At 40.8% G+C, this 26,525-nt stretch overlaps 1 protein-coding gene across 6 annotated transcripts; it reads left to right on the forward strand.

Moving 5' to 3' along the window:
- Positions 1-665: 665 nt before the first annotated feature.
- Positions 666-26,282, forward strand: MKNK1 (MAPK interacting serine/threonine kinase 1). 6 transcript variants are annotated; one of them, XM_082313138.1, is made up of 14 exons: positions 666-750; positions 1,793-1,857; positions 5,414-5,520; positions 8,936-9,034; positions 9,914-10,011; positions 11,492-11,571; positions 12,994-13,067; positions 16,951-17,055; positions 20,142-20,197; positions 20,776-20,871; positions 21,827-22,021; positions 22,668-22,832; positions 23,467-23,510; positions 24,445-26,282. In XM_082313138.1, exons 4-14 carry the CDS (start codon positions 8,938-8,940, stop codon positions 24,671-24,673), a joined length of 1,239 nt encoding a protein of 412 aa, XP_082169264.1. In that variant the 5' UTR covers positions 666-750; positions 1,793-1,857; positions 5,414-5,520; positions 8,936-8,937; the 3' UTR covers positions 24,674-26,282. The 6 variants fall into 6 exon arrangements, 5 of the variants coding, with proteins under 5 accessions (XP_082169264.1, XP_082169266.1, XP_082169267.1 ...); XM_082313140.1 differs by having other exon boundaries at positions 23,470-23,510; XM_082313139.1 differs by lacking the exon at positions 666-750 and adding an exon at positions 1,102-1,202.
- The last annotated feature ends 243 nt before the right edge of the window (positions 26,283-26,525 follow it).

Consider the following 26,525-nt stretch of genomic DNA (forward strand, 5'->3'; position numbering starts at 1 on the left):
CGCAGCAAGCAGAGAAAGCAGGCAAGGAGATGAGCTTCCAAAATCTCTCTTACGCTGCTGGTATTACACATACAGTACAGTATCGACTTGTAAACCTGAGACAAGAAGAGATTTTCCTGAATAAAGAGGCTTCTAGAAAGTTATCCTTATCACCCCTCCTGTGTCCTAACACGGTTTTGTGAGAGACAGTACTTGGTGCGGGTGGATGTGTAAGTCTTATTGCCTTTTTTAACTCACTAGGGTCTTCTCTGTGAAGGTATCATCATCATGTGCTGAATTTTGTTTGCTAATCACTGTGGTTTTTCCACAAGCACTTCTTGGCAACCCTGCAGAGGGATGGGGGGCAGCAATACAAGATGGCAACCACCTGGCTCTCGGCCTCAGGCTACAACAGAGGGTCCCCACACGGCCCACCGGCCCTGAGGGGCCCCGCACCCTCCTGCCACGAGTGGGGCCACGGTCAGGTGCGTATCCCCCTTCTGGGAAGGAGAAGGTTGCAAGCTGCCAGGCAGTGCCCAGGTGCCCCCCATCACGTCCCCGTCCCCACGGCCCCACAGGAGAGCTGGGACACTGCCGCCCCCGCCCGCACTGCGCCTGCGCGCAGCCCCCCGCCCCGCCCCTCGAGCCCCGGCTGCCGCCCGCCCGCACTGCGCCTGCGCGCTGCCCTCGCCGCGGGCAGAGGAGGAGGGGGCGGGCGGGCCGGCGGCGCAGCGCCGCCCCCGCCGAGGGACGCCGGCGGCCGCTATGGAGGTGAGGGCGGGGGGGCGCGGGGTGACGGCCCCGGCCCCGGCCCCGGCCCCTCAGGGCTCGGCGGCGGCGGGGGGCAGACGCGGCTCGCCGCCCTCCCCGCCTCGGTCAGCTGGAGGGTCAGGGGTCCCTGAGGGGGAGCCGTCGGTGCCTGCGAGAGCCGCCGGGCTCCCCCGGCTGCGGGCGCGGGTCTTCTCTTGCCCGGGCTCCTCCGAGGCGCGGGGCCTGTGGAGGAATAAGCGCCTGAGCGCCGGGAGCGGGGGCAGCCCTGGTTGCTGGGGGCGGTGCGGGCGGCGGGCGGCTGCTGGAAGGCGATAAAGTGCCTCCCGCCCGCCGGCTCCGGTCTCGGGGCCCTCTCCGCAGGGTGTGGGGGTTCCCTCTTGCTGGGAGCTGGTTATTCGCTGAAGGCTTAAACCGTTGTATTTCATACATAGTGCGTTTTTTAATAAAGAGTGGTAAGTCTATAAGCTACTACCATGGCTGCTTTCTATTAAGAATATTGCTGGAGTGGAAGAAGAGTGGGCAAAGGCGAATGAACCTGTTCCTAGATTTGATTACGAGTGATCTTTTAGTTCTTCTTGTATTTTTTATCTGTCATGAAACGATGAGACCTGTGAGCCCCTAGGGACCCCGCAAGCCTGCCTCGATCCGATGGGTACGTAGCCTCTGCGGCAGCCCTTGGCCTGGCCGGGGTGACCTTCCGAGGCAGGTCAGAGGGAGGAGAAGCGAACGCAAGGCAGCGGTACAGCCCTGGGGACACCTTGGCTGCTGGCTTCAGCAGCACGTGTGGTAGCCAAAAATTAGCCCGTTCCCCTGACACCATTTGTACTTGTTTGTGACGTGTCAGATTTGCTTAGAAATAAACCACTCTTCAGATTTTTTTTTTTTTTTCTCCTTTCGTCAGCTTACTGCTTATAAAAGCTTCTTTAACATACAAATTTATGCCCCACAATTAGCTTGGAAAAATTGGCATATATTCTGATAACTTTGAAGAACTACAGTTTAGCATTTTTTTCAAAACAGAGCTCCTCTTCATGCCTTCCAGGTGCTGGATGGAAGCAAGACAAAATACACTTGTGGAGCTGAACCTCTTCCGCTGCAGTTCTAAAGGTAATTGGTTTTGGTATTGGCAGCCTTCCAGGTAAAGTGGATTTGGGTGCCTGGTACACTTGAAAGTTTCTTGAAGTTGAGTATTGTCCATCATGACATTACTTCATGGTATGAATGCTGTATCAGTACTCCCTAATGCTTTCAAAAAAGGTATTTACTGCTATGAGGAATTTCCTCTCACCTTCCAGTACCTTCCAGGTAACAAATGTTAGAACACTGGTACAAATTTTAGGTGACGTCAAATGTGAAAATGCAATGGAGTTTAATGGCTGTTAATTTTAGAGTTGAAAGTACAGAGGAGGGGAAAAGGAAGAAAAATCAGTCTTCCTTCAAACTTGAAAACCACATTTAATTAGATGAACCTCTCCAAACAAGGCTGCTTGCTAATATGGGAGTATGTTGTGTATTTTTTTTTTTTTCCAGTGTCAGATGTCATTATCTGATTGTTTGTGGGCTGTGGAGTAAAAGCAGGAAATGCCTATCTTATATCTGTATGAAATTAAAAGTTGTCTTCTAAGAAGTTTTTCTCTTTGGTTTAGACTTGAAAACTGGCAAGGGAGCTGAGTGGGGTTAGAGGAGCTAATTGGCGATGCAGAGACAGTCTTCTGAGAGTTGTTGATGCCATCAGACATAGAAGAGAGTAAGCAGTTTACTGTTTAGTAAGTGGCCCTCAGAACTTACTTGCCTTGTATATCATCTCCTTAATTTAAAAGTGCTCTAGGGGTTAGAGAAGCTTTGAGTAGTTGAGTCAAAGTACTATTGTAAGGACTTTTCTCATTTAGAATATGTGTAATCTGGAGTTTAAAATAATTTTGCAGCTAAATTCCTACTGCATTGTGATGGAAACTCTTAAATATGAATTGTCTGCCAGTGGTCAGTAGCATTAAATATCTTGTTTGGCTGTACTGCTCTGTGTGGAAGGAGGGAAGATGGTCTTTAGTGCAATAACCAGTATGTATGCCATGTTGTTCCTGACAAGGCTTACCATTCATGTTTATTTGTGAGCCCTGTGAAATACAGCCTATTGTGTCCTCTCATCCACGTGGCTGCCTCATAGGTGTGTTGTCCTAGAATAAGAAATGATAAAGATTACTGTGTGTTTTTAAGCCACTTCCAGTCTCATTTGTTATTCTCGCTTACTAACTCATAGCAGGGTCAGCACACTTTTCTTGTTTGCCTTCGTCTTTCGAGTGGGGATGATAACAGTTCTTTTGCTGTCATTCTGAATGATAACTAATGCTTTTAAAGAAATGCACGTGTGTCTATGTAAACATAGACAGACCTCAGCAGAAGACCTCATGTCTGCAGCATGTGTGCTAAAATATGCTATTTTTCTCCCAACAGGAGAGGGAAAGGAATGCTTTGTGCTCTCCTCTCCATTTAGGTTCTCCCTGCTTCCCCAGTAGTAATCACGGTGAAGTAATAGATTGGGGTGGGAGGAATCTGTTTGAAGTAACTTTATGTGCTCTCCTGCAAAGTGAGATCCACCCATTGCTGGAGGGTTTGACTCGGAACCTCAGAAGCCCCATGCTTAGTTTGCAAGGGAAGTGGCTAGCCGACAGTATGAAAAGTTAGACTCTTCAACTTCCATACACAGAAGATAAGGCAACTCTGGTCTTAAAAGTGTGACAGAAGAGAATCGCAGAGAGAAATATAGAGGTAAAGAAAAAGGTTGCTGTAACCTTTTCTAGAGTGAAGGATTTTAGAAGGATAATGTCAGCTGTTACTGTGTAGGTGTTACAGTAACGCCTGTGATAAGGCAGAACTGATAATTTTTCTCAGACTTGCTCTTTCATAAAATCAGATTGCTCGGGCTTCCTGTGGACTTTTGGGTGTTCATTTTGAAATGTTAATGCTCCTGTATCTTATTGGGAAGATGCTGGAATGTTTTTAAGTTCCTCTTCTTTCATGGATAATTCAGATTTAATGAATTAAATTATACTAAAAGTTTTCTTGTAGGTGGGATGAGAAGGTAACTCTGACAGCTAAGAATGAATTATGGCAAACTACTGTAAAGATGAATGAGCTGTAAGAATGCTGACTTCTTACAATTTGAAATTAATATTCTTTCTTAATGCAGTACAGAATGAGTATTAAAACAATCTGCCTCTGGATTTGACACAGGGCTGTCCTAAAGAATTGGGCATCCTTCCTCTTCAAATTGTGTTTTTCTTGATCTATAATGTTACAAGCACAATTAATCACTATGTAGTTGCTTTATAAAGGTAGCTTTAATTATTCTGAGCTTCCTGCAACTAGCAGGTTTTGGCAGAATTAGCACCTGCTAAGTGAGTCCTGTTTCATTATGAGCCACATCTACAGGTATCAAAGTATTTCTGGGTCCAAGAACGATGTGAGCAACTGAGTTGGGAGGAAAATGAGACTGAAGTCTGTTTCCATTTTGTTTCTTTGTCCAAAACTCTGGATGTCTGAAACTTTAAAGTGGCTTAAGTTTTTTGGTTGGTTTTTTTTTTTTTTTTTTTTGAGTTTTGAGCACACACTTTTACATTTGAAGTCTGAGAGTCACAGGTATGTCATGCTTGTGGAATCAAGGGGCTTACTCATGCCTAACTATTTCATTGAATCTGTCAGTAGCTGTTTGAACAAGTGGAAAATGGCTTTGAAAATAAGTGTAAATCAACAGAGAAGTTGGATGCTGTTCAGAAGGTGCAGACTGGGCTGCCTGTTGTTGTTCAGTTAGTCAAAATAGTATTTTTAAATCTCAATTAGAGAAGCCGCATCATCTCAGTGGTCTTCTATTCGGTCTGAATAAAAAGCCTTTGCTTTTGCAGTATCTGTGGGACAGTAATATTTTTGTAATTGCAGCTGTTTAGGTACCACCTCAGTGGTCTGAAAACATCCTGTGCCAGCACATCAACTTTGAGTTTGTTTCATCTATTGAATTCTGGGTTGTGGCCATCCTCTGTGAATCCATAGAAGGCTTTATTTGAGGCTCCTGATTCTTCTTTTCCTTGGATGGTGTTACCTGAACATCACTGCCTTGTTTGCTGCTTGCTAGGAGTGAATTTGGTGGTGGTGGTACCTGTTCTCGGGAGAAGATTTTTGGCTGTGGAAAATGCTTTCTCATGCTCCTGGTCTGTTGGAGCCTGTTTGGATGCCTTCAAGACCATTTTCAAGATATGCTTTAACTTGGTGCTGTTATGGCTGTACTTATGGTGCCCTGTCTTGGCAGAGTATGATAATTCTTGTCCGTTAAGAGTCATTCTGTATTTTATATCTCAACTTGTTATGGTTCTCCAATGGTATAACAACAAGAACTAATGAATACCATAAATCCCTTGTTGTTTTTGCAAGACTGTAACAAGGGAGTCTCCTCTTCTATTGAAATGACTGGAGCACTGGAAATAACGCTGTGTTTTTCATTCTGGACTTAAGAGTTATAAATCCTTTAGTGCAGGTGTGTGCTCTTGCTGTGTGCTCACGTGAAGCCCAGCACAACAGGTTCTTGCAATCTCTTGAGACTCTGGGCACTACCCGAATGTATCTAACAATGTTTGTGATTTCTGAATGTAAGTGTGTTTGTGTTCCTTTTCAGCTGCAGAACAACCTGGCTCAAGCAAGACCCAGTTTTGAAGCCAGTGGTAGTACCTGGACTCTCTGCTTAAACTGCTTTCTTCCATTGAATTCAAACGCACAAACAAGGTATCTTCTTAATAGAAAAAGGCATCTGTACTGTGTTCTCTTAAGTGCTTCCTGTACATGTGTATTCTTGTTTTCTAAATATCCCTTTCCTTCCTTTGGGAAGCAGATTAGAATGAGAAGGGAGTTATGTCTGGATGTTGGATTTTGGCATGTTTGTATATGGAGTGTGAGGAAGCAAGATGAAGGGTGATTTAAGATCTGGATGAAGTGAAACTTGTGGTAATTGTTCTTTTTTTCTTCACTTGGCATTGTTTGCAAGTCTTCTTTATGATAATTGCTTTTGTTCATCCTTTTGAAGATAGTTACAGAGGCCACAATAGCAAAAGGGGAAGGCTATAACTATACCTTCCCACACAGGCTCTGAATAATGCATATGTTAAATATTGCCTCAACACTGAATTACGATGATAATAAAATACAGTACTTCAACAAGACTGCAGCTAAGACAGAAATTTGCTCTCTTTTTGCTTGCCGTATGGATTTTGCTGGGTTACATTATCTGTAAGCAATAATCCTAACCTGACTAGAAGAGAAGGCCGGATTGGAATTTGAACTGTTGCCTGTTTCTTCAGCTTTTGTGAGACTGCTAGTCAGACAGTAGTTTCTCAGAGAACAGTCTGACTCTGTTATGGTCGAGAGGGATGGAAGAAGTGCTCTTTGTCAAAGGTTTGGCTAGTCTGCTCTGAACACCAACTAGTGTTATACTCCCACCTCCCTGCACTCAGCCAGAATAGATCACAAAGTGGGTGGACAAGTTGGTTTGGTGGAAGCAGGGGTTTGACGCTTCGGGCCATATTGTAAAATGACCTTAAAATGACAACGGTTAAATGTTCATCTTGGACCTGACGTGTCCTTGGGCCATTTCCCTCTGGAGCAGTTCATCCAGTCTCTGAGCTTTCTGTCTGGCAGGCTGAGCTTCCTCAGAACCCACAGCGTCCTTGTCACCAGAGGTAGTCCTGCAGTATGCAAAACACCTCAGCATTGCTTGGATGGTTGAGGCACACTGTCTTTCAGTGTCATCAGAAGCTCTTTGGTATACAGTCATGGAAACACAAGCATTTCTTTGAAAGATTGAAAAAGCTCTCAAACATTTGGCTGGGCTAAAGGCATTTTCTTGTCATACCAGCTGTTACTTAAGTACCAGTTCATTGTAAGAAAGTGAATAATGAGAATGAAGCTGTGATACCCTTAAAGGAAAAGCTGTGTTGACAGAAGTGAACTACACAATGATGTGAAAGAGCAGACCAGAAGGGTAATAAGAATCTAATATAGTAAACATTTCATGCCTGTCTGATAGCAAATTTGGTCAAGACTATAGGTTGAAAACATCAGCTTTTCAGTAATTTGGTTTCTGTATGCATGATTAGTGAACTTCCTGGTTTCAAGGAAGCAGTTCTCTGTAATTTAGGAATTGAGTCAGACTAAAGGGAATTGAAATAATGTAGTGAGTTATTAAACACCAGACTGTAAATATCATAGCCAACTGGTAGAGTGCAGGAGAGGGCTGTGAAGAAACATGTCAGCTCTGCTAAGATGCAGGATTCATCTCCAGTCTTTTTGCATAATTTTTAGTCTCTGTTACAAGCTCTGAAACCATGTAGTGTTTGAAATGGAATAGAACCTGTCTAGGTATGACTTGTTGACTTGCAGAAGGTCAGGTCATTAAAATGACTTGTTTGACACCTTCTGGAAATCAAGCACCTCCTTCAAGCAGACTAGCTCTATCTGAGCAGCTTCATATGTGTCATTTTGATCCCAATTCTGAATAACTTCTGAAGCAGGCTGAATTGAAATCGGAGAGAGCTGGGACTTGCTGTCAAAGGCTAGCCTTCTCTTTATGTTAAAATTCAGTTTGAGTTAAAAAGAAGCTGTTGCTTCAGAAGTTGGTAAAATCTATGCTTTTATATTTCTTGTTGTATTTAAGAACTTGCATATGTCATCTATTGTGATGATTTCTTAACACATTCTGCATAAGACTTGAAAATGAAGATTTTCTATTGTCTTGAGGCTTTGAGTGATACATTTTTAAGTGTTTCAGTAAGTTGTTGAAGAGAAAGGGCTTTCAAAATAGCACTTGTCTTAAGTTTTCAGACAACATGTGAGTTCTAAATGACACTCATAATAGCTATTACTGACAGATATTGACAAGAAAAATACAACGAAGCAAAGAAAAAGTGTTTCATGTATTGGTAGATTGTTGTGTAATATTTTCTGCCTTGGAGCTTCTCCTGTGTTTTCAGAGGACTTTAGAAACAGTGAAAGTCAGAAAAACTGCTATTCACAAAGGCTCTCTGTTAAAGGAGAATTGCCAGAAAACTTTGTTGTTGTTGTTTTTAGGGTTTCCTCTTCTTTTGTTACCAATGTTCTCATAATTACTCTATTTCTAAGGATTTAGTTTTTTCTATAGTACAACATCTTTAATTGTGAATTTACTTAGAAATCCTCCTGCCTGTAAAATGTCTTAGCAGTGCTTTGCTACTGCCTTAAAGACTTTGAGCTGTGATTTTTAACTGTTAGGGCCAACTTGTCAGGATGTGACTGATGTTATGGAGAAGTGCTCATGTGAGTATAGTGTGGAATCATTTAACCTTTTTGCAGATAGGTTAGCAGCCTCTGGCAGAGAAAGTGTATGGCAATGTTTTTATTTAGGCCTACCATAAGAATATGTGGGTGTTTTTTCTTTTTCTGCCATATTGTCTTGCAGCAGTTAATGGTTATCTCTGACTAAGCTCTTATAAGCTCTGCAGCTAGTAATGCAGGAAAAAAATATTTAAATGGCATGAACACTGCTTGTTTTGGAGCATAAGTTATCCACTGATCTGTGGTTTAGAAAGACACGTCATAGTTCTGTGAGAAACAATTTTTTTGTGGCCTTTTGGCAGCATAAACTGACCTAGATTACTCCTTTGGCCTGTTAACTCCTGTGGTTGTTTTTTTTTCACTGGGTTGTTTGGAAGTTCACCACACCTTCCACCTGTTTTGGAAGCTCATTTTCTTAAGTTGTCTTGAAAAAATCTACTTGTAAAGCAGTAGAATAGGTCAAACAATAGTGCCCTTGTGGGGGCTGTAAATCCTGTCTTGCACCAGGGCATGCATTATGTTGTGGGTAGCTCATGGTGGTTGACAAGGTTATTCCCATGCTTTGCCTTACTGTGCTGTGAGAGGAAGATTCAGTTGCATAGTTATTTTCTTCTGGTTTTACATTTGTTTGTCAAACCTCCCCAGAGCTGTTAATTAGCACCCAAATTGTCTTTTTAGGTTTCCTCTGATATCTGGGGAAGAGATGGCAGCCTGTGATGAAGACAAGCAGAGAAACTTTTCAACAGCTTAGGAACATAAACTCACAAGAGCATGTTCATTTTCTCCTAAAGTAATTGATTGTGTGTTAAATGCACCTTTATGTTCTGCCACACAGAGATGGTCAGCAGTCAGCCTCTCCCCATAGCAGACAGTGGGAAAAGGAAAAAGAAAAAAAGAACCAGAGCCACGGATCATGTCCCTGGGAAGTTTGAAGGTTGGTGGCGACTTCTAAGCTTTTAATTGTAATGGTCTGTTTTCCCTCTGCTGTTCTCAGTTTTCTTAGCTAAACATTGCTTTTTGGCTAACGTTATAAGTCAACATTTCTTTTTTCCTTTATCCCCCGTGTTTCAGTCTTCAGTCTCTTTTTTTTTTTTTTTTTTTCTTTCCCCTCTTAGTGGTGAAACCTGAGTCCTATTCATAATCTGGTTTGGTGCTTTGGTGGTTTTTTTTTTTTCTTTTTTTTAGTAGGAACAGTGCTGGTGTCAAAATGTTTTGATTGAATAGATGTGAGCACAAATATTGTGAAGCATTGTAGGTAAAATACACTTAAATGCGATGAAGTTAACCAGTATGAAACTTCTTAGTGGGCAAGCTGCACTGTAAGGTACATTGCAAATCAAGATGGTAGCAGCCTTCCAGGCTTAAGCATTCAAATTTCAATTATACTTAAAACACTATCTCTGCAAGTAGATTTTTGTATGGTGGGCATTTTCTGATCGAGGAGTGAAATGTTTTCCACCTGAAAAAATTGGTTCTGAGTTTTACATGAAGACAGGGAAGGTGGATGAGGTCCTAGCACTTGCTGAGATATAAAGCGTTTCTTGTACGAACAAACTTGTAATTTTGATGCTGGAATGAAGTCTGCTCTAAATTTTCCTGGAACTTTAAGGGGGGGAAGTGAAAAATGAGCCATAATTAAGTCTGGCACATCTACTATAATACTGCATAAATCTATTTTCTGTCTTCATCACCAAGGGAGTTTTTTCAGTTGCTGTCATATTGAGGGATGCTCATCAGATAAAATAGCTTGTTTTGATGTTATTCACTGAAATGCTTTGGCTAATGTGTCCTTTCTGCTGCATTTCTTTGGCAGATTTGTACAAGCTGACTGCTGAGCTTCTTGGTGAGGGAGCATATGCCAAAGTTCAGGGTGCCGTCAGCCTCCAAACTGGGAAAGAATATGCAGTAAAAGTAAGCATAGAATAAAAGCAGCATCACTTCTGTCTGTAACATGTCTTCTCCCTCGTAGCATCTCAGTGAAAACCTGTAATAGAGTGGGTAATAGCAAAAGCTTTTAGAAAATTTTGGTGCTTGAAATGAGCCTGCTTTATAACTGTTGAGATATCTGTCTCTTTTAAGTATTGAGACTCCAGAGTGAACTGGTATATAGGCCACAGATAGAATTCACAAACAGTAAATGACTGTGTGATGGTTAGATCTCAGGGCAAGCTTTCCTCTCATGTCCTGATTTGATTGTAGTCCTACCAGTTTTTATCTCTTCTTATGAAATAAGAGGCCGAGTCATTATCTAGCATGGCCTACCAAATAATGCAAGCTTTTGAGAATGCTGCTCCGAGTTCAGAGAGCATCAGTTACTGCCATTAGTTCATGTAAAACTGTCTCTTATTTTTTTGGTAGAGGTGAATCTTCTCTAATACTATTATATTAAGTGTTATGGCCCATTTACAGATTTGTGGTTAGCCTGAGCCCCTCATTTAATTACAAACACAAAGAATAACAACAGGAAAACTTTATGCTTAATTCTTTTGCAAAAACCATAGGCACAAAATTTTAAGCCCGTTTAAAAATCTAGTCCTATAGATGCTATAATTTTGTGTGTACTTTGTAGAATTGCTGAAGTTGAAAATCTGGAATAAACAAACTGCTACATTATGAATTAGATGTGATTGGGTACCAAGTTCTGTCTCGTACTGGTGAATGGTTGCCCATTCTGTACTGGAGAACTCTGGCTGTAAAAATGAGAAACTGATAGCTGATAGAGATCGTGGTAGTATTTGCGGTAATGTCGTGAGCTTTCAGTTCACATAGCAATTGTTCTGTCTCAGCCTCTGTGGAAAGCCCTTGTCCTTGTCTTCTTTCAGTCTAAGAAGTGTGTGAAGGAAGGTGACTTCTGGTGGTAGAACAGGAGGGCTCTGAGATTGAACGTATGTTTTCTTTAATACGTTAGGTCCAACTATTGGGTCTCCATGAAGTTTGCACTGTGAAACAAACTCTCATTTTGTGGTGAATTTAGTACTTTTTACTTAAATGGCTATAATGACAAATGTCGTCTTTTTGACTGTTCAATGTCGGATGCTACTCAACCCTAGTTTTGTTAGAACTCAAAAGGATATCCTTTTTTGCATGTTGCAGAGTTAAAATGATGCAAGAAAAAGCTTGTGGTAACTGGTCAGTGACTGTGTAACATGTGGATTTAGTTCCTTTCTTCTCTTCCTGTCCTCATTTCTCTTGTCCTTTGAATGCCGTCCAGAGCTCTGCTGACACTGTAAATAAATGACAGATGAAAAATTAAACAAACAAACAAAGGTGGAGTGTTTCTCTCTGGCAGGCATGCCTGAGATTCAAGCTTTAGATCAGTTATCTAATTCCAGAGCCACATGCACAGTTCCTGCAATAATTTTTCAAATATGAGCTCTAACTCTTTCCACAGATCATTGAAAAAAATGCTGGGCATAGTCGGAGTCGGGTTTTTCGTGAAATAGAAACGCTGTACCAGTGTCAAGGTAACAAGTAAGTATAGAGTCTTGTGTGTGTTTGTTTATTTATTTAAAGTATCTTGAATATTTTTTCAAATTAAGTCTCCTACGTGTGACTAGGTTAGGAGCCTTGCAGTAGTCTCCTTAAAACCAGTTGAAGTTTAGACTTAACCTATTCAAAATAAGAATTTCCCCTTCTCTTACCTGTGAAATTTAGGGAAATATTTATAAATTAAAAGTCGCATAACTCAATTAGCAACCAGGTCAGCGTAGCCTGAATGTGCTTCAGTGATGCATGGCTTTTGTCCAAATGAGGAATTAACATTTTGACGCTCTCCCCTGTTATTTCACCGTCGGCAAAAGCTGACCTGGTACTGGCTGCTGTTGAGAGGAACAGTCTCACCATTCCTTTCCTTAACATGTGGTTTGTCCTCCTCTTTGTGTCAGCCTTCCTGCTTTTGCACTGGAACTCTTAGATCAGCCAAAAGCTAACTTAGTTTTCATTTGGATGTGTGCCGACTTCACGTAGCCACAGGATGAAGCAACTTTAAAGCTGCTACTCCTGTCTGAAAAGGAGGGAAAGCCTATGCAGCCAGTGGCAGCTCTGTGGTGACTTTAAGCCAATTCTGACACTACTCCTTTAAATGTCTTTTTTTAATCTAGAATGCATACAACAGCTGCTATCTATACTACAGTTGTGCAGCTTATATTGAGCCTTTTTTTTTTACAAATGTTTAGTACAACACTTAAAGATGATTTAAAAACACCTTGTTTACCAAACTCATGGGTTTAAGTCGTGCTATACAGAAGCAAAATATATCTTTGTTCTGCGTGTGGTTAAGAGCATATGGTCATCCAGTACGTAACTGATGAAAAACTTAAGCTCTCATGACCACATGCAGAATTTTGATTTTGTGTGTACTACAGAAAAATCTGACTTATACGTTTGACATTCTCAAGGCAATGTGGGGTGTTTGTGTTGTGCTGCAAAGACTGTACAGTAGCTAAAGAGGAGTTAGTCTAAAAATGGTAACTAAGGCACTGGATTTAATGTCATGTTGACAGATGCCTGTCTCCTTCGAGCCCTGTGTGTTCTGCCTTGTGATTTCCAGAGAGAAAGAATGCCAATTTTTTTTTTGTTCTTGCCTTCAGCACAAATGCAACGTTCTACATTATTAAATACAACCTATTAGCAGTTATCTTCCTGTCAGTTGAGCAGTAGCAGAACTCTTTCACAATCCTGTCTGATTTTGGTGTTTGGACTGTCTTCCCCACTTAAATTTCAGTGTGAGTTGGAATTGTGGTTTTAATACCGTAGGCAACTAAAGCAACTTGTTTAATTAACAGTTTTATTTTTGGTTACTTCTGGCATTTCCTAATTATCCATGCTGAAACTCTTCATTGCTCTGTTTATACTCTGTGCCTATTTCTTCTATTTCCCCTCTTTTTTTTAAAGGAACATTTTGGAGTTAATAGAATTTTTTGAAGATGACACAAGATACTACCTTGTCTTTGAGAAGCTGCGAGGAGGTACTGTGCAGTAACTGTGCCTTTGTTCATTGAATCGTCTTGGTCTTGTTTGTTTCAGTGTTTTAAAGTAGAAAATGAAGAGCTTATTTTAAAAGCTTGAGAGTTTTAAGACGAAGTAGTAGAGGAAATAATATACAAAACTTGAAGTATGGTTATTCTTGAATATTGATGGGTCTGGTCATACATTTCCAATCCCTTGCTGTAGTTAAACAATGGAAATGTCAGCTTTGGAATATAGTTACTAGGTTACAGTACCTACAGGCAAAGGGAGACACACAGTATGAGAGGTATTATGCATAATCTTAGTACAGCATCTATGTACTCTGGTAACATTTTCCCTTGATGTAGGATTGACTTAATTTCCTGAAACTCACAGAGCACTGTTGCGAAAAACATCTTGCTTCTGCCTTGAGTTGCTGTAATTGTGAAGCAGTCCTCAGCACAGGGAGGACATGGACCTGTTGGAGCGGGTCCAGAGGAGGCCACAAAAATGATCAGAGGGCTGGAGCACCTCTCCTGTGAGGAAAGGCTGAAAGAGCTGGGGCTGTTCAGCCTGGAGAAGAGAAGGCTGTGGGGTGACCTTATTGCAGCCTTTCAATATTTAAAGGGGGCCTACAAGAAAGATGGGGATGGACTCTTTAGCAAGGCCTGCTGTGACAGGACAAGGGGTAATGGTTTTAAACGAAAAGAGGGTAGATTTAGACTAGATATAAGGAAAAAATTTTTCACAATGAGGGTGGTGAGACACTGGAACGGGTTGCCCAGAGAGGTGGTAGATACACCATCCTTGGAAACATTCATGTTTAGGTTGGATGGGGCTCTGAGCAACCTGATCTAGTTGAAGATGTCCCTGCACATTGCAGGGGGGATGGACTAGATGGCCTTTAAAGGTCCCTTCCATCCCAACGCATTCTGTGATTCTGCTTGTGGCTGTTTGAGGGCCAGTCAAGTGAGCATGTGTGGTCACTGGTCTCCAGCATTCAACACTCACCTGCGGAATGAGAAGGCTACATCAAGCACTTTGTGGACTTTCTCACATTTGTCTACACTGAGCATAATTACAGTATCCATTAATTGCATGGCTGTGCAAAACCATGAGTTAAAAGTGTGGCCCACCCTTCAAAGAAAAACTGAGTTTCTGAAGGAGTATACTTTGGTCCATAGAACATCATCTATTGTCACTGGTCAAGAAGGTTTTCAGTAGCAAACCATACATGTGAGAAATGCAAATTCTTTCAGTATAGATGCAGAACTTCTTAGAAAGAGAAGAACATAGTTTTTTTCTTAAGTAAAAGCTTTTATTTACCTTCCCTTAAAATTACTGCATCATTTCATTGTGGTTTCCTCTAACACTGTTGTTCTTAATGCACAGACTTGTCTCACCAGTTAGCTATAATAGGGCTTGATTGGGATGAATCTACATTGGTCTCTTTTCCCATCTCCACGTTCTTCCAGTAGTTAACCTTCTTCTTTGACTGTGAGACTATGGTTGTCAGTGTACCCGCACGGCTGCTGAGAGGATAAAAATGCTAGACCTTCCCTCTCTTAGCTACTGTTTTTACAGTGGTCAACTAGGGCTGAGGCTAGTTTTCTCTCTGAAAAATGTCAACATTTGAAGTGTTAGGTATGTGGGTTTGAATGATTATCAAAGAAATAATGGGAATTAGGGGTCAGACCAGCTTCTGATGCAGTACAGATTCTGTTATAAGCAATGTGGCTGGCAAGAATGAGAACATTAATCTTCAATGCAAGCCTTACTTTAGTAACTTCAGTCTCAGAGACTGATGTTACCTACAGTGTTGGGGCATAACTTGGGCTTTCCATTTTCAGCTTTGCCTTCCTGTAGCTGTGGTAACCGAAGGAGCTCTGCTCCCATTTTAGCTGTGTTCAGTTCACCATGATATGCAGAAGCTGTTTCATATCGTTGCCTGACAGCATTTTATAATTGAAAGCATTAAAATCCAGCTTATTATACTGAACTTGCATGATTTAAGAGTCCTTTCCTCATGTTTTTGTGGTTTGTGTTTTTTTTTTTCTTTTTTTTTCCTCTGAAATGCATTTTGGGAGGTGGTATATGATGCTTTCTCTCTGATGAATACTGAAGAGGTGGTAACAACTGTGGCAGGAGTGCCCTGCTATTCTTTCTGTTCGTGGGATTGCTCTATGTGGGCTGAATATAAAGTCTGTAGAGTATGTTTTTCATTGATATTGATATAATTCTTATGTGAGAGAGTTTGGAACATCAGCTCTATTCAGAAGGGTAATCTGAAATAAACCTGCTGAGTGAAATGAGCACTTCAGGTGGCTTAGTAGTGTTTCCTGCGAAGTCTGGGGTCTTTTCCACAGGGATGGAAACACTGAAGAACTGTTACTACTTTCTAAAGGTGTAAAGAACGATTATACCAGGAGAACCCTTCGAACTCTGTGCCCTTAAGAAATCTGTAGCAAGCTGGAAAGTGGTGGTGTTGGCAAGATAAACCTGTATTTGAAATCTGATAACCTGGTCCAAAGTGGCCTTCCTCCACCCATCTGACACGGCATATCCATGCATATCTGAAGAGTCTTTTGTCATATTAAAGCATATCTGAAGAGTCATTTGCCCTTCCTTCTTTTTGAGTGTTTTCCTTTCTGCATCCTTGCTGTGGAGGAGTGGCAGCAGCATTGATGGTATAAGAGGAGGAATTACCGCAGTAGAGAATGGGAGGTTTCCTTCCACATCAAGAACTGAAGAATAAAAATGAAATCACCTGAGATATAAAATGCTTACTGTATTGGGGGCTAATAACAAATGGCAGTTACTTCTTGAATTTCTCTGCCTGATTGCTTTTATAAATATATGTCTCTGAGTAAGAAAATGGAAGACGGAAGTGGGCTTGGGTCTCTGTGGACTACATTTAATTGTTTTTTTAAAGGCGTTTTTAATCTTTTGAGAAGATTGATGGAATTCGCTTAAAGAAGGTAAGGAATCAAACCTCCCTTTATCCTTTGTTAAAGGGATACCAGTGAAGCTCTGCCTGCAAGCTACCAGTCCTTCACTATGTTCGTATTTGAGAGGTCTTTTGTCAGATTTCATGTCCCTGGGCAAAGTTTGCCTTAAGTCAGTGTGTAAGCCTTACCTTGATGTCAGTGGGAATTTTAATGTGTATTTAAACGTAGAATGTCCTTTTACTTTTATGGTCTTGAGACAAAAAAATGTGTATAGTTGACTTTCAGTGCAGGGTTTCAATTGTCACATTACACAAAATGAGGAGAGTTAGTTTGAGCATGGCCACCTGTGACCTGGGAGAGGGTGGGTTTTGCTGAAGTGCTGTGTACATCCTTAGCTGATGTTTGAGTTCTGCTAGTACTATTAGCAAGTCTCTACTGTTCACAGTGTGTGGAAAACAGACCAGTCATTTGCTGGGGCAGTAAAAAGTGATTGCATCTCATGCTGTGCTTAAACTAGAGGGCTGCAGTGTTTGAAAATTACGTTCTAGCATGCTTAAGTGTTGAAGCTGCTCAGCTGTACCTTTTTCTTCGTAGTCATTCCCCTGTTCAGTCCATGAAAGTTGCTTGCTATGAAAGGCTGTTATAAAATATGAGAAATGAGGTAATGGATCCATGATACTTGGTACTAGTTCATGATTATTTTCTGAGGCTATTTTTGTATAAAAACATGGGATTGTGACACTTCAGTTTCTGCTGTGTAAACATGCTAGGACAGAGTGTTAGTTACAAATAACTTTTCTAAATTACTTCTGGCCCTGTTCACACTGAGATCAGCTCTCCCTTTATGGCAGAGTGGTAGTGGCTATTGCATTTTTATCCTTGTATTGACAAAGCCTTTTCTCAGCCCAGGCAGCATTCATACTAAGGTTTTCCCTTTTACCCGTTACTCTTACAGGTTCAATCCTGGCCCATATACAAAAGCGGAAGCACTTCAATGAACGAGAAGCTAGCAAAGTGGTGAGAGATATTGCCTCTGCTCTGGATTTTCTTCATACAAAAGGTAAGAGAAGGCTGTCTCCATCTTTACTAGTTGATATTGTACACTTAGGTTATGGAGCACATTTTAGCTGCAAGTAGTCAGCCTTTGCTAGCATTTCTATTTACAGCAATGCCAGATGACTTACATGGTTTTCCTCTATAATATTATTTTCATAACATGGTAGTTTAAGTAATCAGCTGTGTTAAGATGGTATAGCCTTTTGAAGAAGAAAAGTTAAATCAGCATCCAGGGAGAATTAACATTAGGGTTGAATCTGTTTGCTTGTTCTTGTTACCTAAGCCACCATGTAAAGGTTACTCAAAACGGAGCTAATATTCTTTTTAATTTCCACCTCTTTCAGGTCTACAGAAATGCTTTTCTGTATTTACCCAGAATTTCTGCTGGTTACAAGACCTCTTTGTAGTAGCTTTTGACCTCTACATTTAGACCCCCACTGTTGGGTTGAGAGACCTACAAGTGAACCATAGTCCTTGTTTGAAGGTGTCCTCATTTCATTAGGGATTTGCTCAGATTTAAAAGCAGTTCTGTTTGTAGAGATTTCTTTTACGTTAAAATGTTTTTCTGCTGCTTTTTCTACTGCGGAGTAGAATATATAGAATATACAAAATACCTGTGAGCATTATGGTCATCCCAGAGTATATGTTCATGTTGAATGTTATAGATACCTTTAAAATTTTTCCTATGTCATGATTGTCTGGCCTTGCATAGATCAAGCAATTTCAGTTAATGTTATAGTGACTACCTCTGAATACAATGGCATGTAATTGGAGGCTATGTTTATTGGTTATTTATTTTGGTAAATTTTTCTCTCTGTTTACTTTGCCATTCTGATTAGCCAGGTAGATCTCAGCAGATCAACATTTGCTAAGTTGTTTAGTACTGGCCCCAGTTCAATAAATGTTTATTTGTAGGTTTTACTTGTAAGTCACAGGACTGCTTAGATGCTTGAGTTGGAATCACAGCATTGGTACCTTGATAGGTTGAACCCTTTAAAAAGAAAAGTGTAGCAATGCATAGGGAATAAAGAAAGTGGTAAACCTGAGGAATATGGATCTTGTCACATGTTGTGACTATGTTATCAGAAGTTAATTTGAATGTGCAAACAAACTTAGTTTGGATTAAGATTTTTGGTAATCTTCATAGCCTGTCTCTGCGATAACTCAACTTTAAACCTGCAGAGAATGTACTCTTTGAATATCCATGTTTAGAGGATTTTGACTTTGAGATATGGGGCAAATAAGGAACAGGAAACTTGGGCTGAACATGTGGAGAAATACTTATTTGATGTGTTAGGGCTATAGTAGGTTGCTTAACAGCTGAAAGTCTAGAACAGTGTTCAAGGAAGTTTAACATTGACTCAGCTAATATCTTTCTGTAGTTCTCTCAGCTTTAAGTTTTAGTTCCCCTTTCCCCAAACAAGAGGGGAGTGATTCATTAAAATGGCTTTAGAGCAGCAATCCACTTTCTTTCTTGTCATTTGCTGTGAATTGGTACAGTGGGGACATGGCTTGCAGAATCAGCCCCAACAACATCCCCTTTCATTTTATTGTTCTCTTTATGGTTCTTCTGTGTGACATTAAAATAATTAGTAAGTAGCATAAAGGACACTAAAGTAAACAGGAAATTAAAGCAGTTTTATTGCACAGCTTAATGGTGAAGTGCTATAGCTAGATGCTTTAAAAAAAATTTGAATGAGGACAGCTAATTCTTTTGCTAGGAGTAGTTTAAAACTCGGCTGGATGATAATACTGCCTTACACCCACTGGGGATATGTGTGCTTTATTGCTAATAATCCACCGGAGGAGTGTTTAAAGGCAGTTGTTTTCTTTTCTCAGTACTGTGTGCAACTGCAAAATAAAATGTTATATAATCAGACATTTGAATTCAAACTATAATACAAAAAAGTGCCATTGGATTTCGCATTGCAAGCCAAGCCAACTGTTGAGAGTTTTGTCAGCCTTGTTGTAAATGTTAGCACGGGCCATCTTCATTTGTCATGCTTCCCATCTTCCATGCATAAGCAATGTGAACTGCATCATTATGAGAGGTCTGATTCCTTTAGATCAGTACTATGCTATTAATGTTATGTTTTAAGTCATGTCTTGTGGAGTGTGCTGAAGAAAAGACATTAGAAACTCCCTTACCTAGAATTTGGTGCAATATTTTTTTCTCATACTCTGAAGTAGTATCAAGTGTGCTTGGAGTGTAATTTTTTTTTTTTAAGCAAAGCTAAAGTGCAGTTAAATTACAGCCAAGCTGCTCATTTGATTTGATTTTTGGTTCTTATTTTCTGCCTTCCCATTAAGTTTGATCATATTAAATGGAGAACTTCCAGATATTGTGTTTTTAGGCATTTGAAGAACTGCTTTGACAACATAGAACCACCTTTGCATGTGAATTCAACAGGTAGATAACTTTGCATTTCCCTGTTGGGTTTGCCTATTCTGATAACAGTTGAATGAATGTAGAAGCCCTTTGGTTGTTCTGCTTTAGCCTCTTCTTCTGCATCTCCAACCAAACCATTTACTTTTTATTTTACTTCAGGAATGAGTACGCACCTCACTGTTAAAGGGATGATATTTTCACCTGGCAACTCGGGGGTTTTTTTTGGGGGGGGGGGGGGCGTGGGCGGGAGGAGAGTGTGTAAGGTATTGTCTGTGCTGGTAGGAGTTCAGCAAACCACCAATTGATCCCTCTGGAAAGAAGGACCTTACTGTAGAAGGCACAAAAATCTTTTGACTAAACTGTGTACACAAGTAAACTTTCCTACAGGTCAGACATCTTAAGAAGCTGGTTTTAATTAACATAATTAATTTTGTCTAAGCCAAAAAGTTCCAGTGTTAGCAGGTTCTTATTTGCTTGACTGACTCTCATGTACATTTAAGGATGATAAAGGCATAGCAGGATGCAACCGTGACTTTTAACAAACACACTTTGAAATTCAATTATTTGCAGTATCATTAAGGGGCGGTTGTGTAGCAAACTCAGGCCTAGAATACTTCCCAGGCCACCTTCTAATAAAGAGAGGTAATGAGAAATAAAACAGGAGAGTATCTTCTCTAATGAACATTTGTACTCTTGTTTAGGTATTGCTCACAGGGACCTGAAGCCTGAAAACATCCTGTGTGAATCTCCAGAAAAGGTGCTACTCTGGTCTCTTAACCTTTTGAAGTGTGTTTTTTAACTTGGTTTCCAAAGACAGCCCTCACGCTCTGTCTTTCTCTTCTTGAAGACTTTTGAACCCATTAGTGGTCTTCAACTACACTTAATAGAACTGAAGCCCAAAAGAGACTAAATTCTTCTGTGAGCTGTAAAAACGTGAGCATCTGGCTAGGAGATAAAAAGCCAACTGTTCTTAGAGAGGGCATGGCAATTACAACTTAGCATCCCCTCTGTTCTGAGGCAGTACCCAGATGGACAAGCAACATTTACCAGGCCAGCTGGTCATGTTACGTATAGTTCCCAAACTGCCCCAGTGTGCACTGGCCCTTGCCTAGCCGAATAAAAAATTAATGTAATACGGTCAGATGCAGGGGACGTGGGAGGAACACGGACAGAGGAGGCAAAACCAAGGAGTGGAATATACCTGTAAGAGACTGGGTTTCACTAGTCCTCCTGCTAGAACAACTTGGTTTTTGTTCTGGGGTTTTCTATGTGGCATGTGTATATTGCATTAGTCCCAGTCTTCTGGACCTCTTACTGTTTTGTCCTTGTTTTTAGGTATCACCAGTAAAAATATGTGACTTTGATCTTGGTAGTGGGGTGAAGTTGAACAGTGCGTGTACTCCAATAACTACTCCTGAATTAACAACGCCGGTAAGAGCTGCTGTGGCTTCATGCTTTTTCTCTTCTACCATGAAACAATTTTTCTTATCTCCAGGGGGGAGCTTCCAAAGGGTTTACTGCAACTACACCCAGTGGTGGACAGTTCATTTAAAGTGTGTGTATGTGTGGTAAATACTGTCTTGGTTTCCCAGTCATAGAACAAATATACAAAAGCACAGGAGCTCATCGATTTAATTCTCCTGTTGGCCAGAAAGTAATGCACTGATCCTGTTTGTCTCTTACCCCATCAAATGAGGAAGCTTTTCATGGAGGTTTTTTATGTGCTTATGGACTGAGTTTGAACCTTAGTTTTGTGTTCATTTCCCCATATTTGGGTTCTGTAGACCCATGAACTAAGGGCAATGCAAGCTCTGTAATCAGTGTGTGGCTTTATAATATGCATTAGTTTGAAAAACTACAGTGCTATGCTTTTGACATTACTGTGAAAAAAAAATCTGACAGTTTTGCAGGAGTCTGTTACAGAAATCACCTCCCATGATATACTTGTATACTTTCTAAAAGCCTGGTAACTAATGGATAAGATTTTAAAACCTGAAATATATAGATTAATATTTTGACCCTGTATAAAGGATCATAAATTCATATGGAACAGCTTATGATTCTTCCAAAGAACAGTAGGAACTCTTTTGCGTTTTGTTAGATCTCTGTAGTCCTTACACCTGAAATGTGTTCATTTTTCCCCTGTGCAGTATGCTTACAACGTGTTTCAAAGCTCTTGGCAATTCCATTTAACCTTTGAGGGATGCGGCAGTTGTAATTTGGCTTAACAAAATGAGACCTACAGTGAAAGCAGTAAACTTCAGTAGTCCCTGCTGCCCTATTCTGCTTTTAGACCAAGCTGCCTACTGTAAAGAATGGTAAAAAACTTGAGTTATGTTTTGATTTGATCCTCCCTTTGAAAACTTACTTGAGTTTGGTTTCCTAGTGTGGGTCTGCAGAATACATGGCGCCTGAAGTGGTTGAAGTCTTCACAGAGGAGGCCACGTTCTATGATAAGCGGTGTGATCTTTGGAGCCTGGGAGTGATTCTGTACATCATGCTCAGTGGTTACCCCCCATTTGTGGGCAACTGTGGCACAGACTGTGGATGGGACAGAGGAGAAGTCTGCAGAGTTTGCCAGGTGAATTCACTTATCCTGGGCATATGTGGGAGGGTGTAGTTTGCCCTGTGAACTTAGGGCGTAAGACTTGCCATAATGCCAGCAGTGAAGAGATGTGTCTGTAACCCAAGCAGTTATCTGGGAGGATAAGCTGTCACTGAGAAGTGAGGGTGGTAATGTAAAAGTTGAGTGATGATATCCCTTTCTTAAAGTAAGGTTTGGCAACTATCTCTTTCTCCTCCTGATGTGAGATCTCAGAGCTTCTCCTCGTTCTCTCCCCCACCCCCCAGTCCTCCTGTGTTCTGTAATTCTTGATCTGGTTTATGGTAGTTGCCACAATTCCTCAGATAAAAGTTGAGCCCCAGGAGAGTCTCCAGGTAGGGCCTGAATTTATTCTTTCTAAAAACTGAGTACATGGGCGGCACTGTTACTGGGGAGAGAGAGAGAGGTGCTGTCAGCAGACAATGTAACATGACCATTGTAGGATGCACTGATTCACTCTGTGGAGCTGCCTGTCACTCTCCATTGACTCCATAAGGAGACTGGATGGTTTTTGTTGTTACCCACCACATTAGGTGGATAAAATTGAGTGAGAAGAATCCCACCTGAGAAGTCTTCTAGTTGTACTCTAGTTGCTATTTAAATTAAAGAATTTTTCCTTTACTAGAACAAGCTTTTTGAGAGCATTCAGGAAGGCAAGTATGAATTTCCTGACAAGGACTGGTCACATATATCCTCTGAGGCCAAAGATCTCATCTCAAAGTTGCTGGTTCGTGATGCCAAAGAACGACTTAGTGCTGCTCAAGTTTTGCAACATTCATGGGTTCAAGGAGTATGTATCCCCCTTTATATTTTTTTAAGGGTTATTCTTCTTCCAAAGTGATAAACAAGCTGTTCCCTGTCTCTAACTTTTAATAGAGACATTGCATGTTTTAGTGCTCTTATCTTGATTAATTAAGCAATATACAGTGGCTTTATTAATTCTGGAGCTCTGTGTGGTAAATATTTGGACAAATCTGTCAAACTTTAAGTGTTTTTTTAATTATTGCTTTATGCATTTTAAATGGCTTTCTTGTGAATACCAAGCACTGCAGTACACTAATTATTGTGTTACTCTTTAATACAGTAATGCAGAATGCTGGTAGATATGGTTTTAAAAGAGCAGTAGTGTCCTCTTTTTGCTTTAGTTCCCAGTTCAGGAAAGAAGGGGTAGACTCTCTGGAGAGCTTCCAAAGCTTTAGTCTTATATTGGCAAACTGTGGTATCTTCTTGTGAGGGAGACAGATTATGAAATGTGATTTGTAAACCAACAGCGATCTGTAAACTCACAGTGAATTTGTTTATATGTAATATCCGTTAGTTGCAAAGATCTGGGGGAGTTGCCTGGTTTTTTATCGCTCTCTCTTGGGAAAGCTTGGTTCCTAGCTGCTAATATGTAACTCACTTTTCTTAACTGCTTCTTCTAGCAGGCTCCTGAACGGGGATTACCTACCCCTCAAGTTCTTCAAAGGTAATTTTTTTTTTTTTTTTAAAGTCTGTAAACTTGGCCAAGAATCATTACTGAAAGAATGGGGAGAGATAGGAGGTGACAAATTGGGGGGTAAGATTGGTTGAGAGTGGAACTTAAGAAATGTGCAGCACTGATTTTGTTAAGAACATCAGAAATATTAAAGCTCTGATTTTTCTTTATGATCTAATCTTGTTTGTTTGTGAAAAAGGCATTGGAGAGGATTCCTGCAGTGCAGCGCTAATCTTAGACCGGAAATAATGATGGTTTTGGCAGCTTGCTGCCCAGAAGGGGAAAAAAGGCATAAAGGCGTGTGTTATCCAAAGAGACTAGATTCTGATGGGTGAATAATCATCATATACACAGACTCGGATCTGACTTCCATTGTAGTTGGTGGTAATCACAGTATCAATTTAACTGTGAGCAGGGCAAGCCTCATTTAAAGTGATTTGATGGCAGATTCTGAATGCCAGAGAGCCTGAGTCACACATCTCTTGTTTCTATTTCCATATCTGCCACTGGCAATTCCAGGTGGTTCTTCCAATCAGAAATGCATTTCCTTAAGCCACATATGCAATTATAGTGGGACTGCAGTTCTCTGAAGAAATACAACAGTATTGCCCCATATGCCCATCCTTTTTTGACATGTAGAAATTAAGCATGGCATCTCAGGTGGTTTCCTGTGTTTACATTGGAAGCTCTTGGCAGAATGAGGACTGGAACTGTGGCTGTTTCCAAAATCCCAGAGAGTTTTTGTTACGTATTGCTGGTCCTCGCAATGAGGAGATGCACATATTAACTGGTCATTTTGCCTGATATGTTGATGTTTTGATAGGAGAAAAAAAACTGCCTGGAAATAGGTATTCTGCTGTGAGGGTAACCAGGTAAAGTGACTCTGTGTGTGTGTTGTAACTGCTTTCTCCTTTTCCCTTGAAAGGAACAGTAGCACAAAAGACCTGACACTTTTTGCTGCTGAGGCTATAGCCCTTAACCGCCAGTTGTCTCAGCACGAGAATGAACTCAGCGCAGAGCAGGAGAACGTTGCCCATGCTGTGTGCTCCATGAAGCTTTCTCCTCCGTCCAAGTCCCGCCTCGCCAAGCGCAGAGCAATGACGCACGCCACCAAAAACAGTGACTTTCAGCCAGTTCCCCATAAAGCCTTTTAAAGTTCTTTCCTGCTATGGATGGGCAAGATCAGCCTGTGTTCTTATTTGGATTTTCAGCACTGATAAAAGCTTCTCTGCTTCTGACACTTTGATTGGAAGCTTGCTCTTGTGATGTGACTTGTAACTTTAAGGGGACAGCTTTTTATGGGAATGTTTTTTGCCTGTCAGATTTGGTGCATTAAAGGTAATTTAACTGATCTTTTTAAATTGGAGAAGATGGGTTTGCTGCTGTATTATCTGAGGTGATAAATCACTAAGCTTTCCTTATTTTCTTCTTAGAAGAGCATGCTTTAAAATGGGAACTTGAAAACATCAGAAAAAACCCTCACTTTCTTGCTTTGCCCAGCAGAGCATCACGTCTCTCCCTGCCTATGGCTGATCTCCTTGATGGCACATCTTGCAAGGTGCTGCTGCTAGTGTCAGCAGCAAGGACTGTTTTCAACCAGCAGTGTCCTTCTCTCTTTCTGCAGACTCAGGAAATGAAGATGACGACTGGGTGGATCTCTGTCTCCATTACCTTCATTGGGCTTAAATTGTGTGAGGATGGTACTGTAAAGGTGCAAGGATCATTCAGCGTTGTAGAGATGAAGAGGACAGGGTTGCTTTTTTTTTTTTATCATGTTGATGGTTTGTGTGTCAGCATGTGGGATGAAAGCTGGGGGTGTGTTATTTCTTTATCCGACATCTTTTTGTTTTTAACTAAAATGTACTCAATATGATCTTTTTTTGTGTCCAGTGTGTCCCCTTCTCTGGCAGTTACATTCTTAAGTCTGATAACCACAGTATAACAGACTGTTTATATAACAGTTTATATTTAGTATCTGGGTTTGTTTCTATATTAGTGCTATCCTCAGTTTTATCTTCCTTTCTGTAAACTCATTTCTCCAAGTCCTTTTGTGTGTGTTACCTGGAGTTCTTCATGTGAATGGACAGGCGTCAGTGAATTTTGGTGTGTCAATAATTTAGGATTATCAAATGCAGAGGTACATCTGTGCAAAAATGGTGCTGCAGCTGTTGCGTTCTGCCTCCTGCAGTCATCTCAGGCTGGGTGCCTAGATTTTCACTTCCAGTTTTAGTACTGTGGTGCACCAGGGGTCAGGAGTAATTTGAAAGGGTCCTGTTTGAAAATCTGAAGATTTTGCGTGACCAAGGTGAGGTGTCCATGGAGAAGGACATGGATATTGAGCACTTTCTGAAATGTAAGCTGTGAAAACTGGGCCACTAAGATGCCCGACATGACGCACCTTAAACTTGCCAGCCATTTCTGAAAACCTTTGCCAGGGCATTATGTGCAGGGTGGAGAGGGGGAGGAGGAGGCCCCCAGGTGTCAACACAAAACCCTCCCAAGCAGAATGCAAAGGAATAAAGTAGGAGATCCAACAGGCGCTTGGAAATTGAAAGGTCAAAGCTGAATGTCTTTGCATGGCCTATTCAGAGTGGTTTTACATTATCTTTTAGCAGTGTGCATACAGCTATTTTTATACAACATGCTGTATTTTGTGACTAATATTAAAGTTGTTATTTAAAAGATTTTATACATTGTGCCAGTGGACGGATTATGAAATGTATTTTGCTTTGTTTTTATTAAAATGCTTTAAGTTATGGATTTAACAAATTTGGCAGTTATGTGTATTTTTTTCTCTTGATTTTTGGTGACATAGAAAAATAGAGAATTACTTACTTCCTTACTTCTCTGTGTGACATTGGATTTAAGACAATTTAAATCTCTGAAGACTAAGCATACCTCCCTCTTCTATGGCTGTATTGCTTTATCAGACTCTGGAACCTCCTGTGATCTCAGCTTTCTTGAGGTAAAATGAGGATATGACTGCACAGAGAGGGCTGGAAGGGA

The sequence above is a fragment of the Platalea leucorodia genome (assembly GCF_965183815.1).
Source record: "Platalea leucorodia genome assembly, chromosome: 5".
Taxonomy (NCBI): Eukaryota; Metazoa; Chordata; class Aves; order Pelecaniformes; family Threskiornithidae; genus Platalea; species Platalea leucorodia.

Excerpts from the sequence above, each read along its gene's own strand:
- MKNK1 (XM_082313137.1), top strand. The coding sequence starts at position 8,920 with ATGTTCTGCCACACAGAGATGGTCAGCAGTCAGCCTCTCCCCATAGCA. Across the intron at positions 9,035-9,913 it reads TGTCCCTGGGAAGTTTGAAG|ATTTGTACAAGCTGACTGCT; the intron begins GTTGGTGGCGAC and ends TTTCTTTGGCAG. Across the intron at positions 23,511-24,444 it reads ACCCCTCAAGTTCTTCAAAG|GAACAGTAGCACAAAAGACC; the intron begins GTAATTTTTTTT and ends TTCCCTTGAAAG.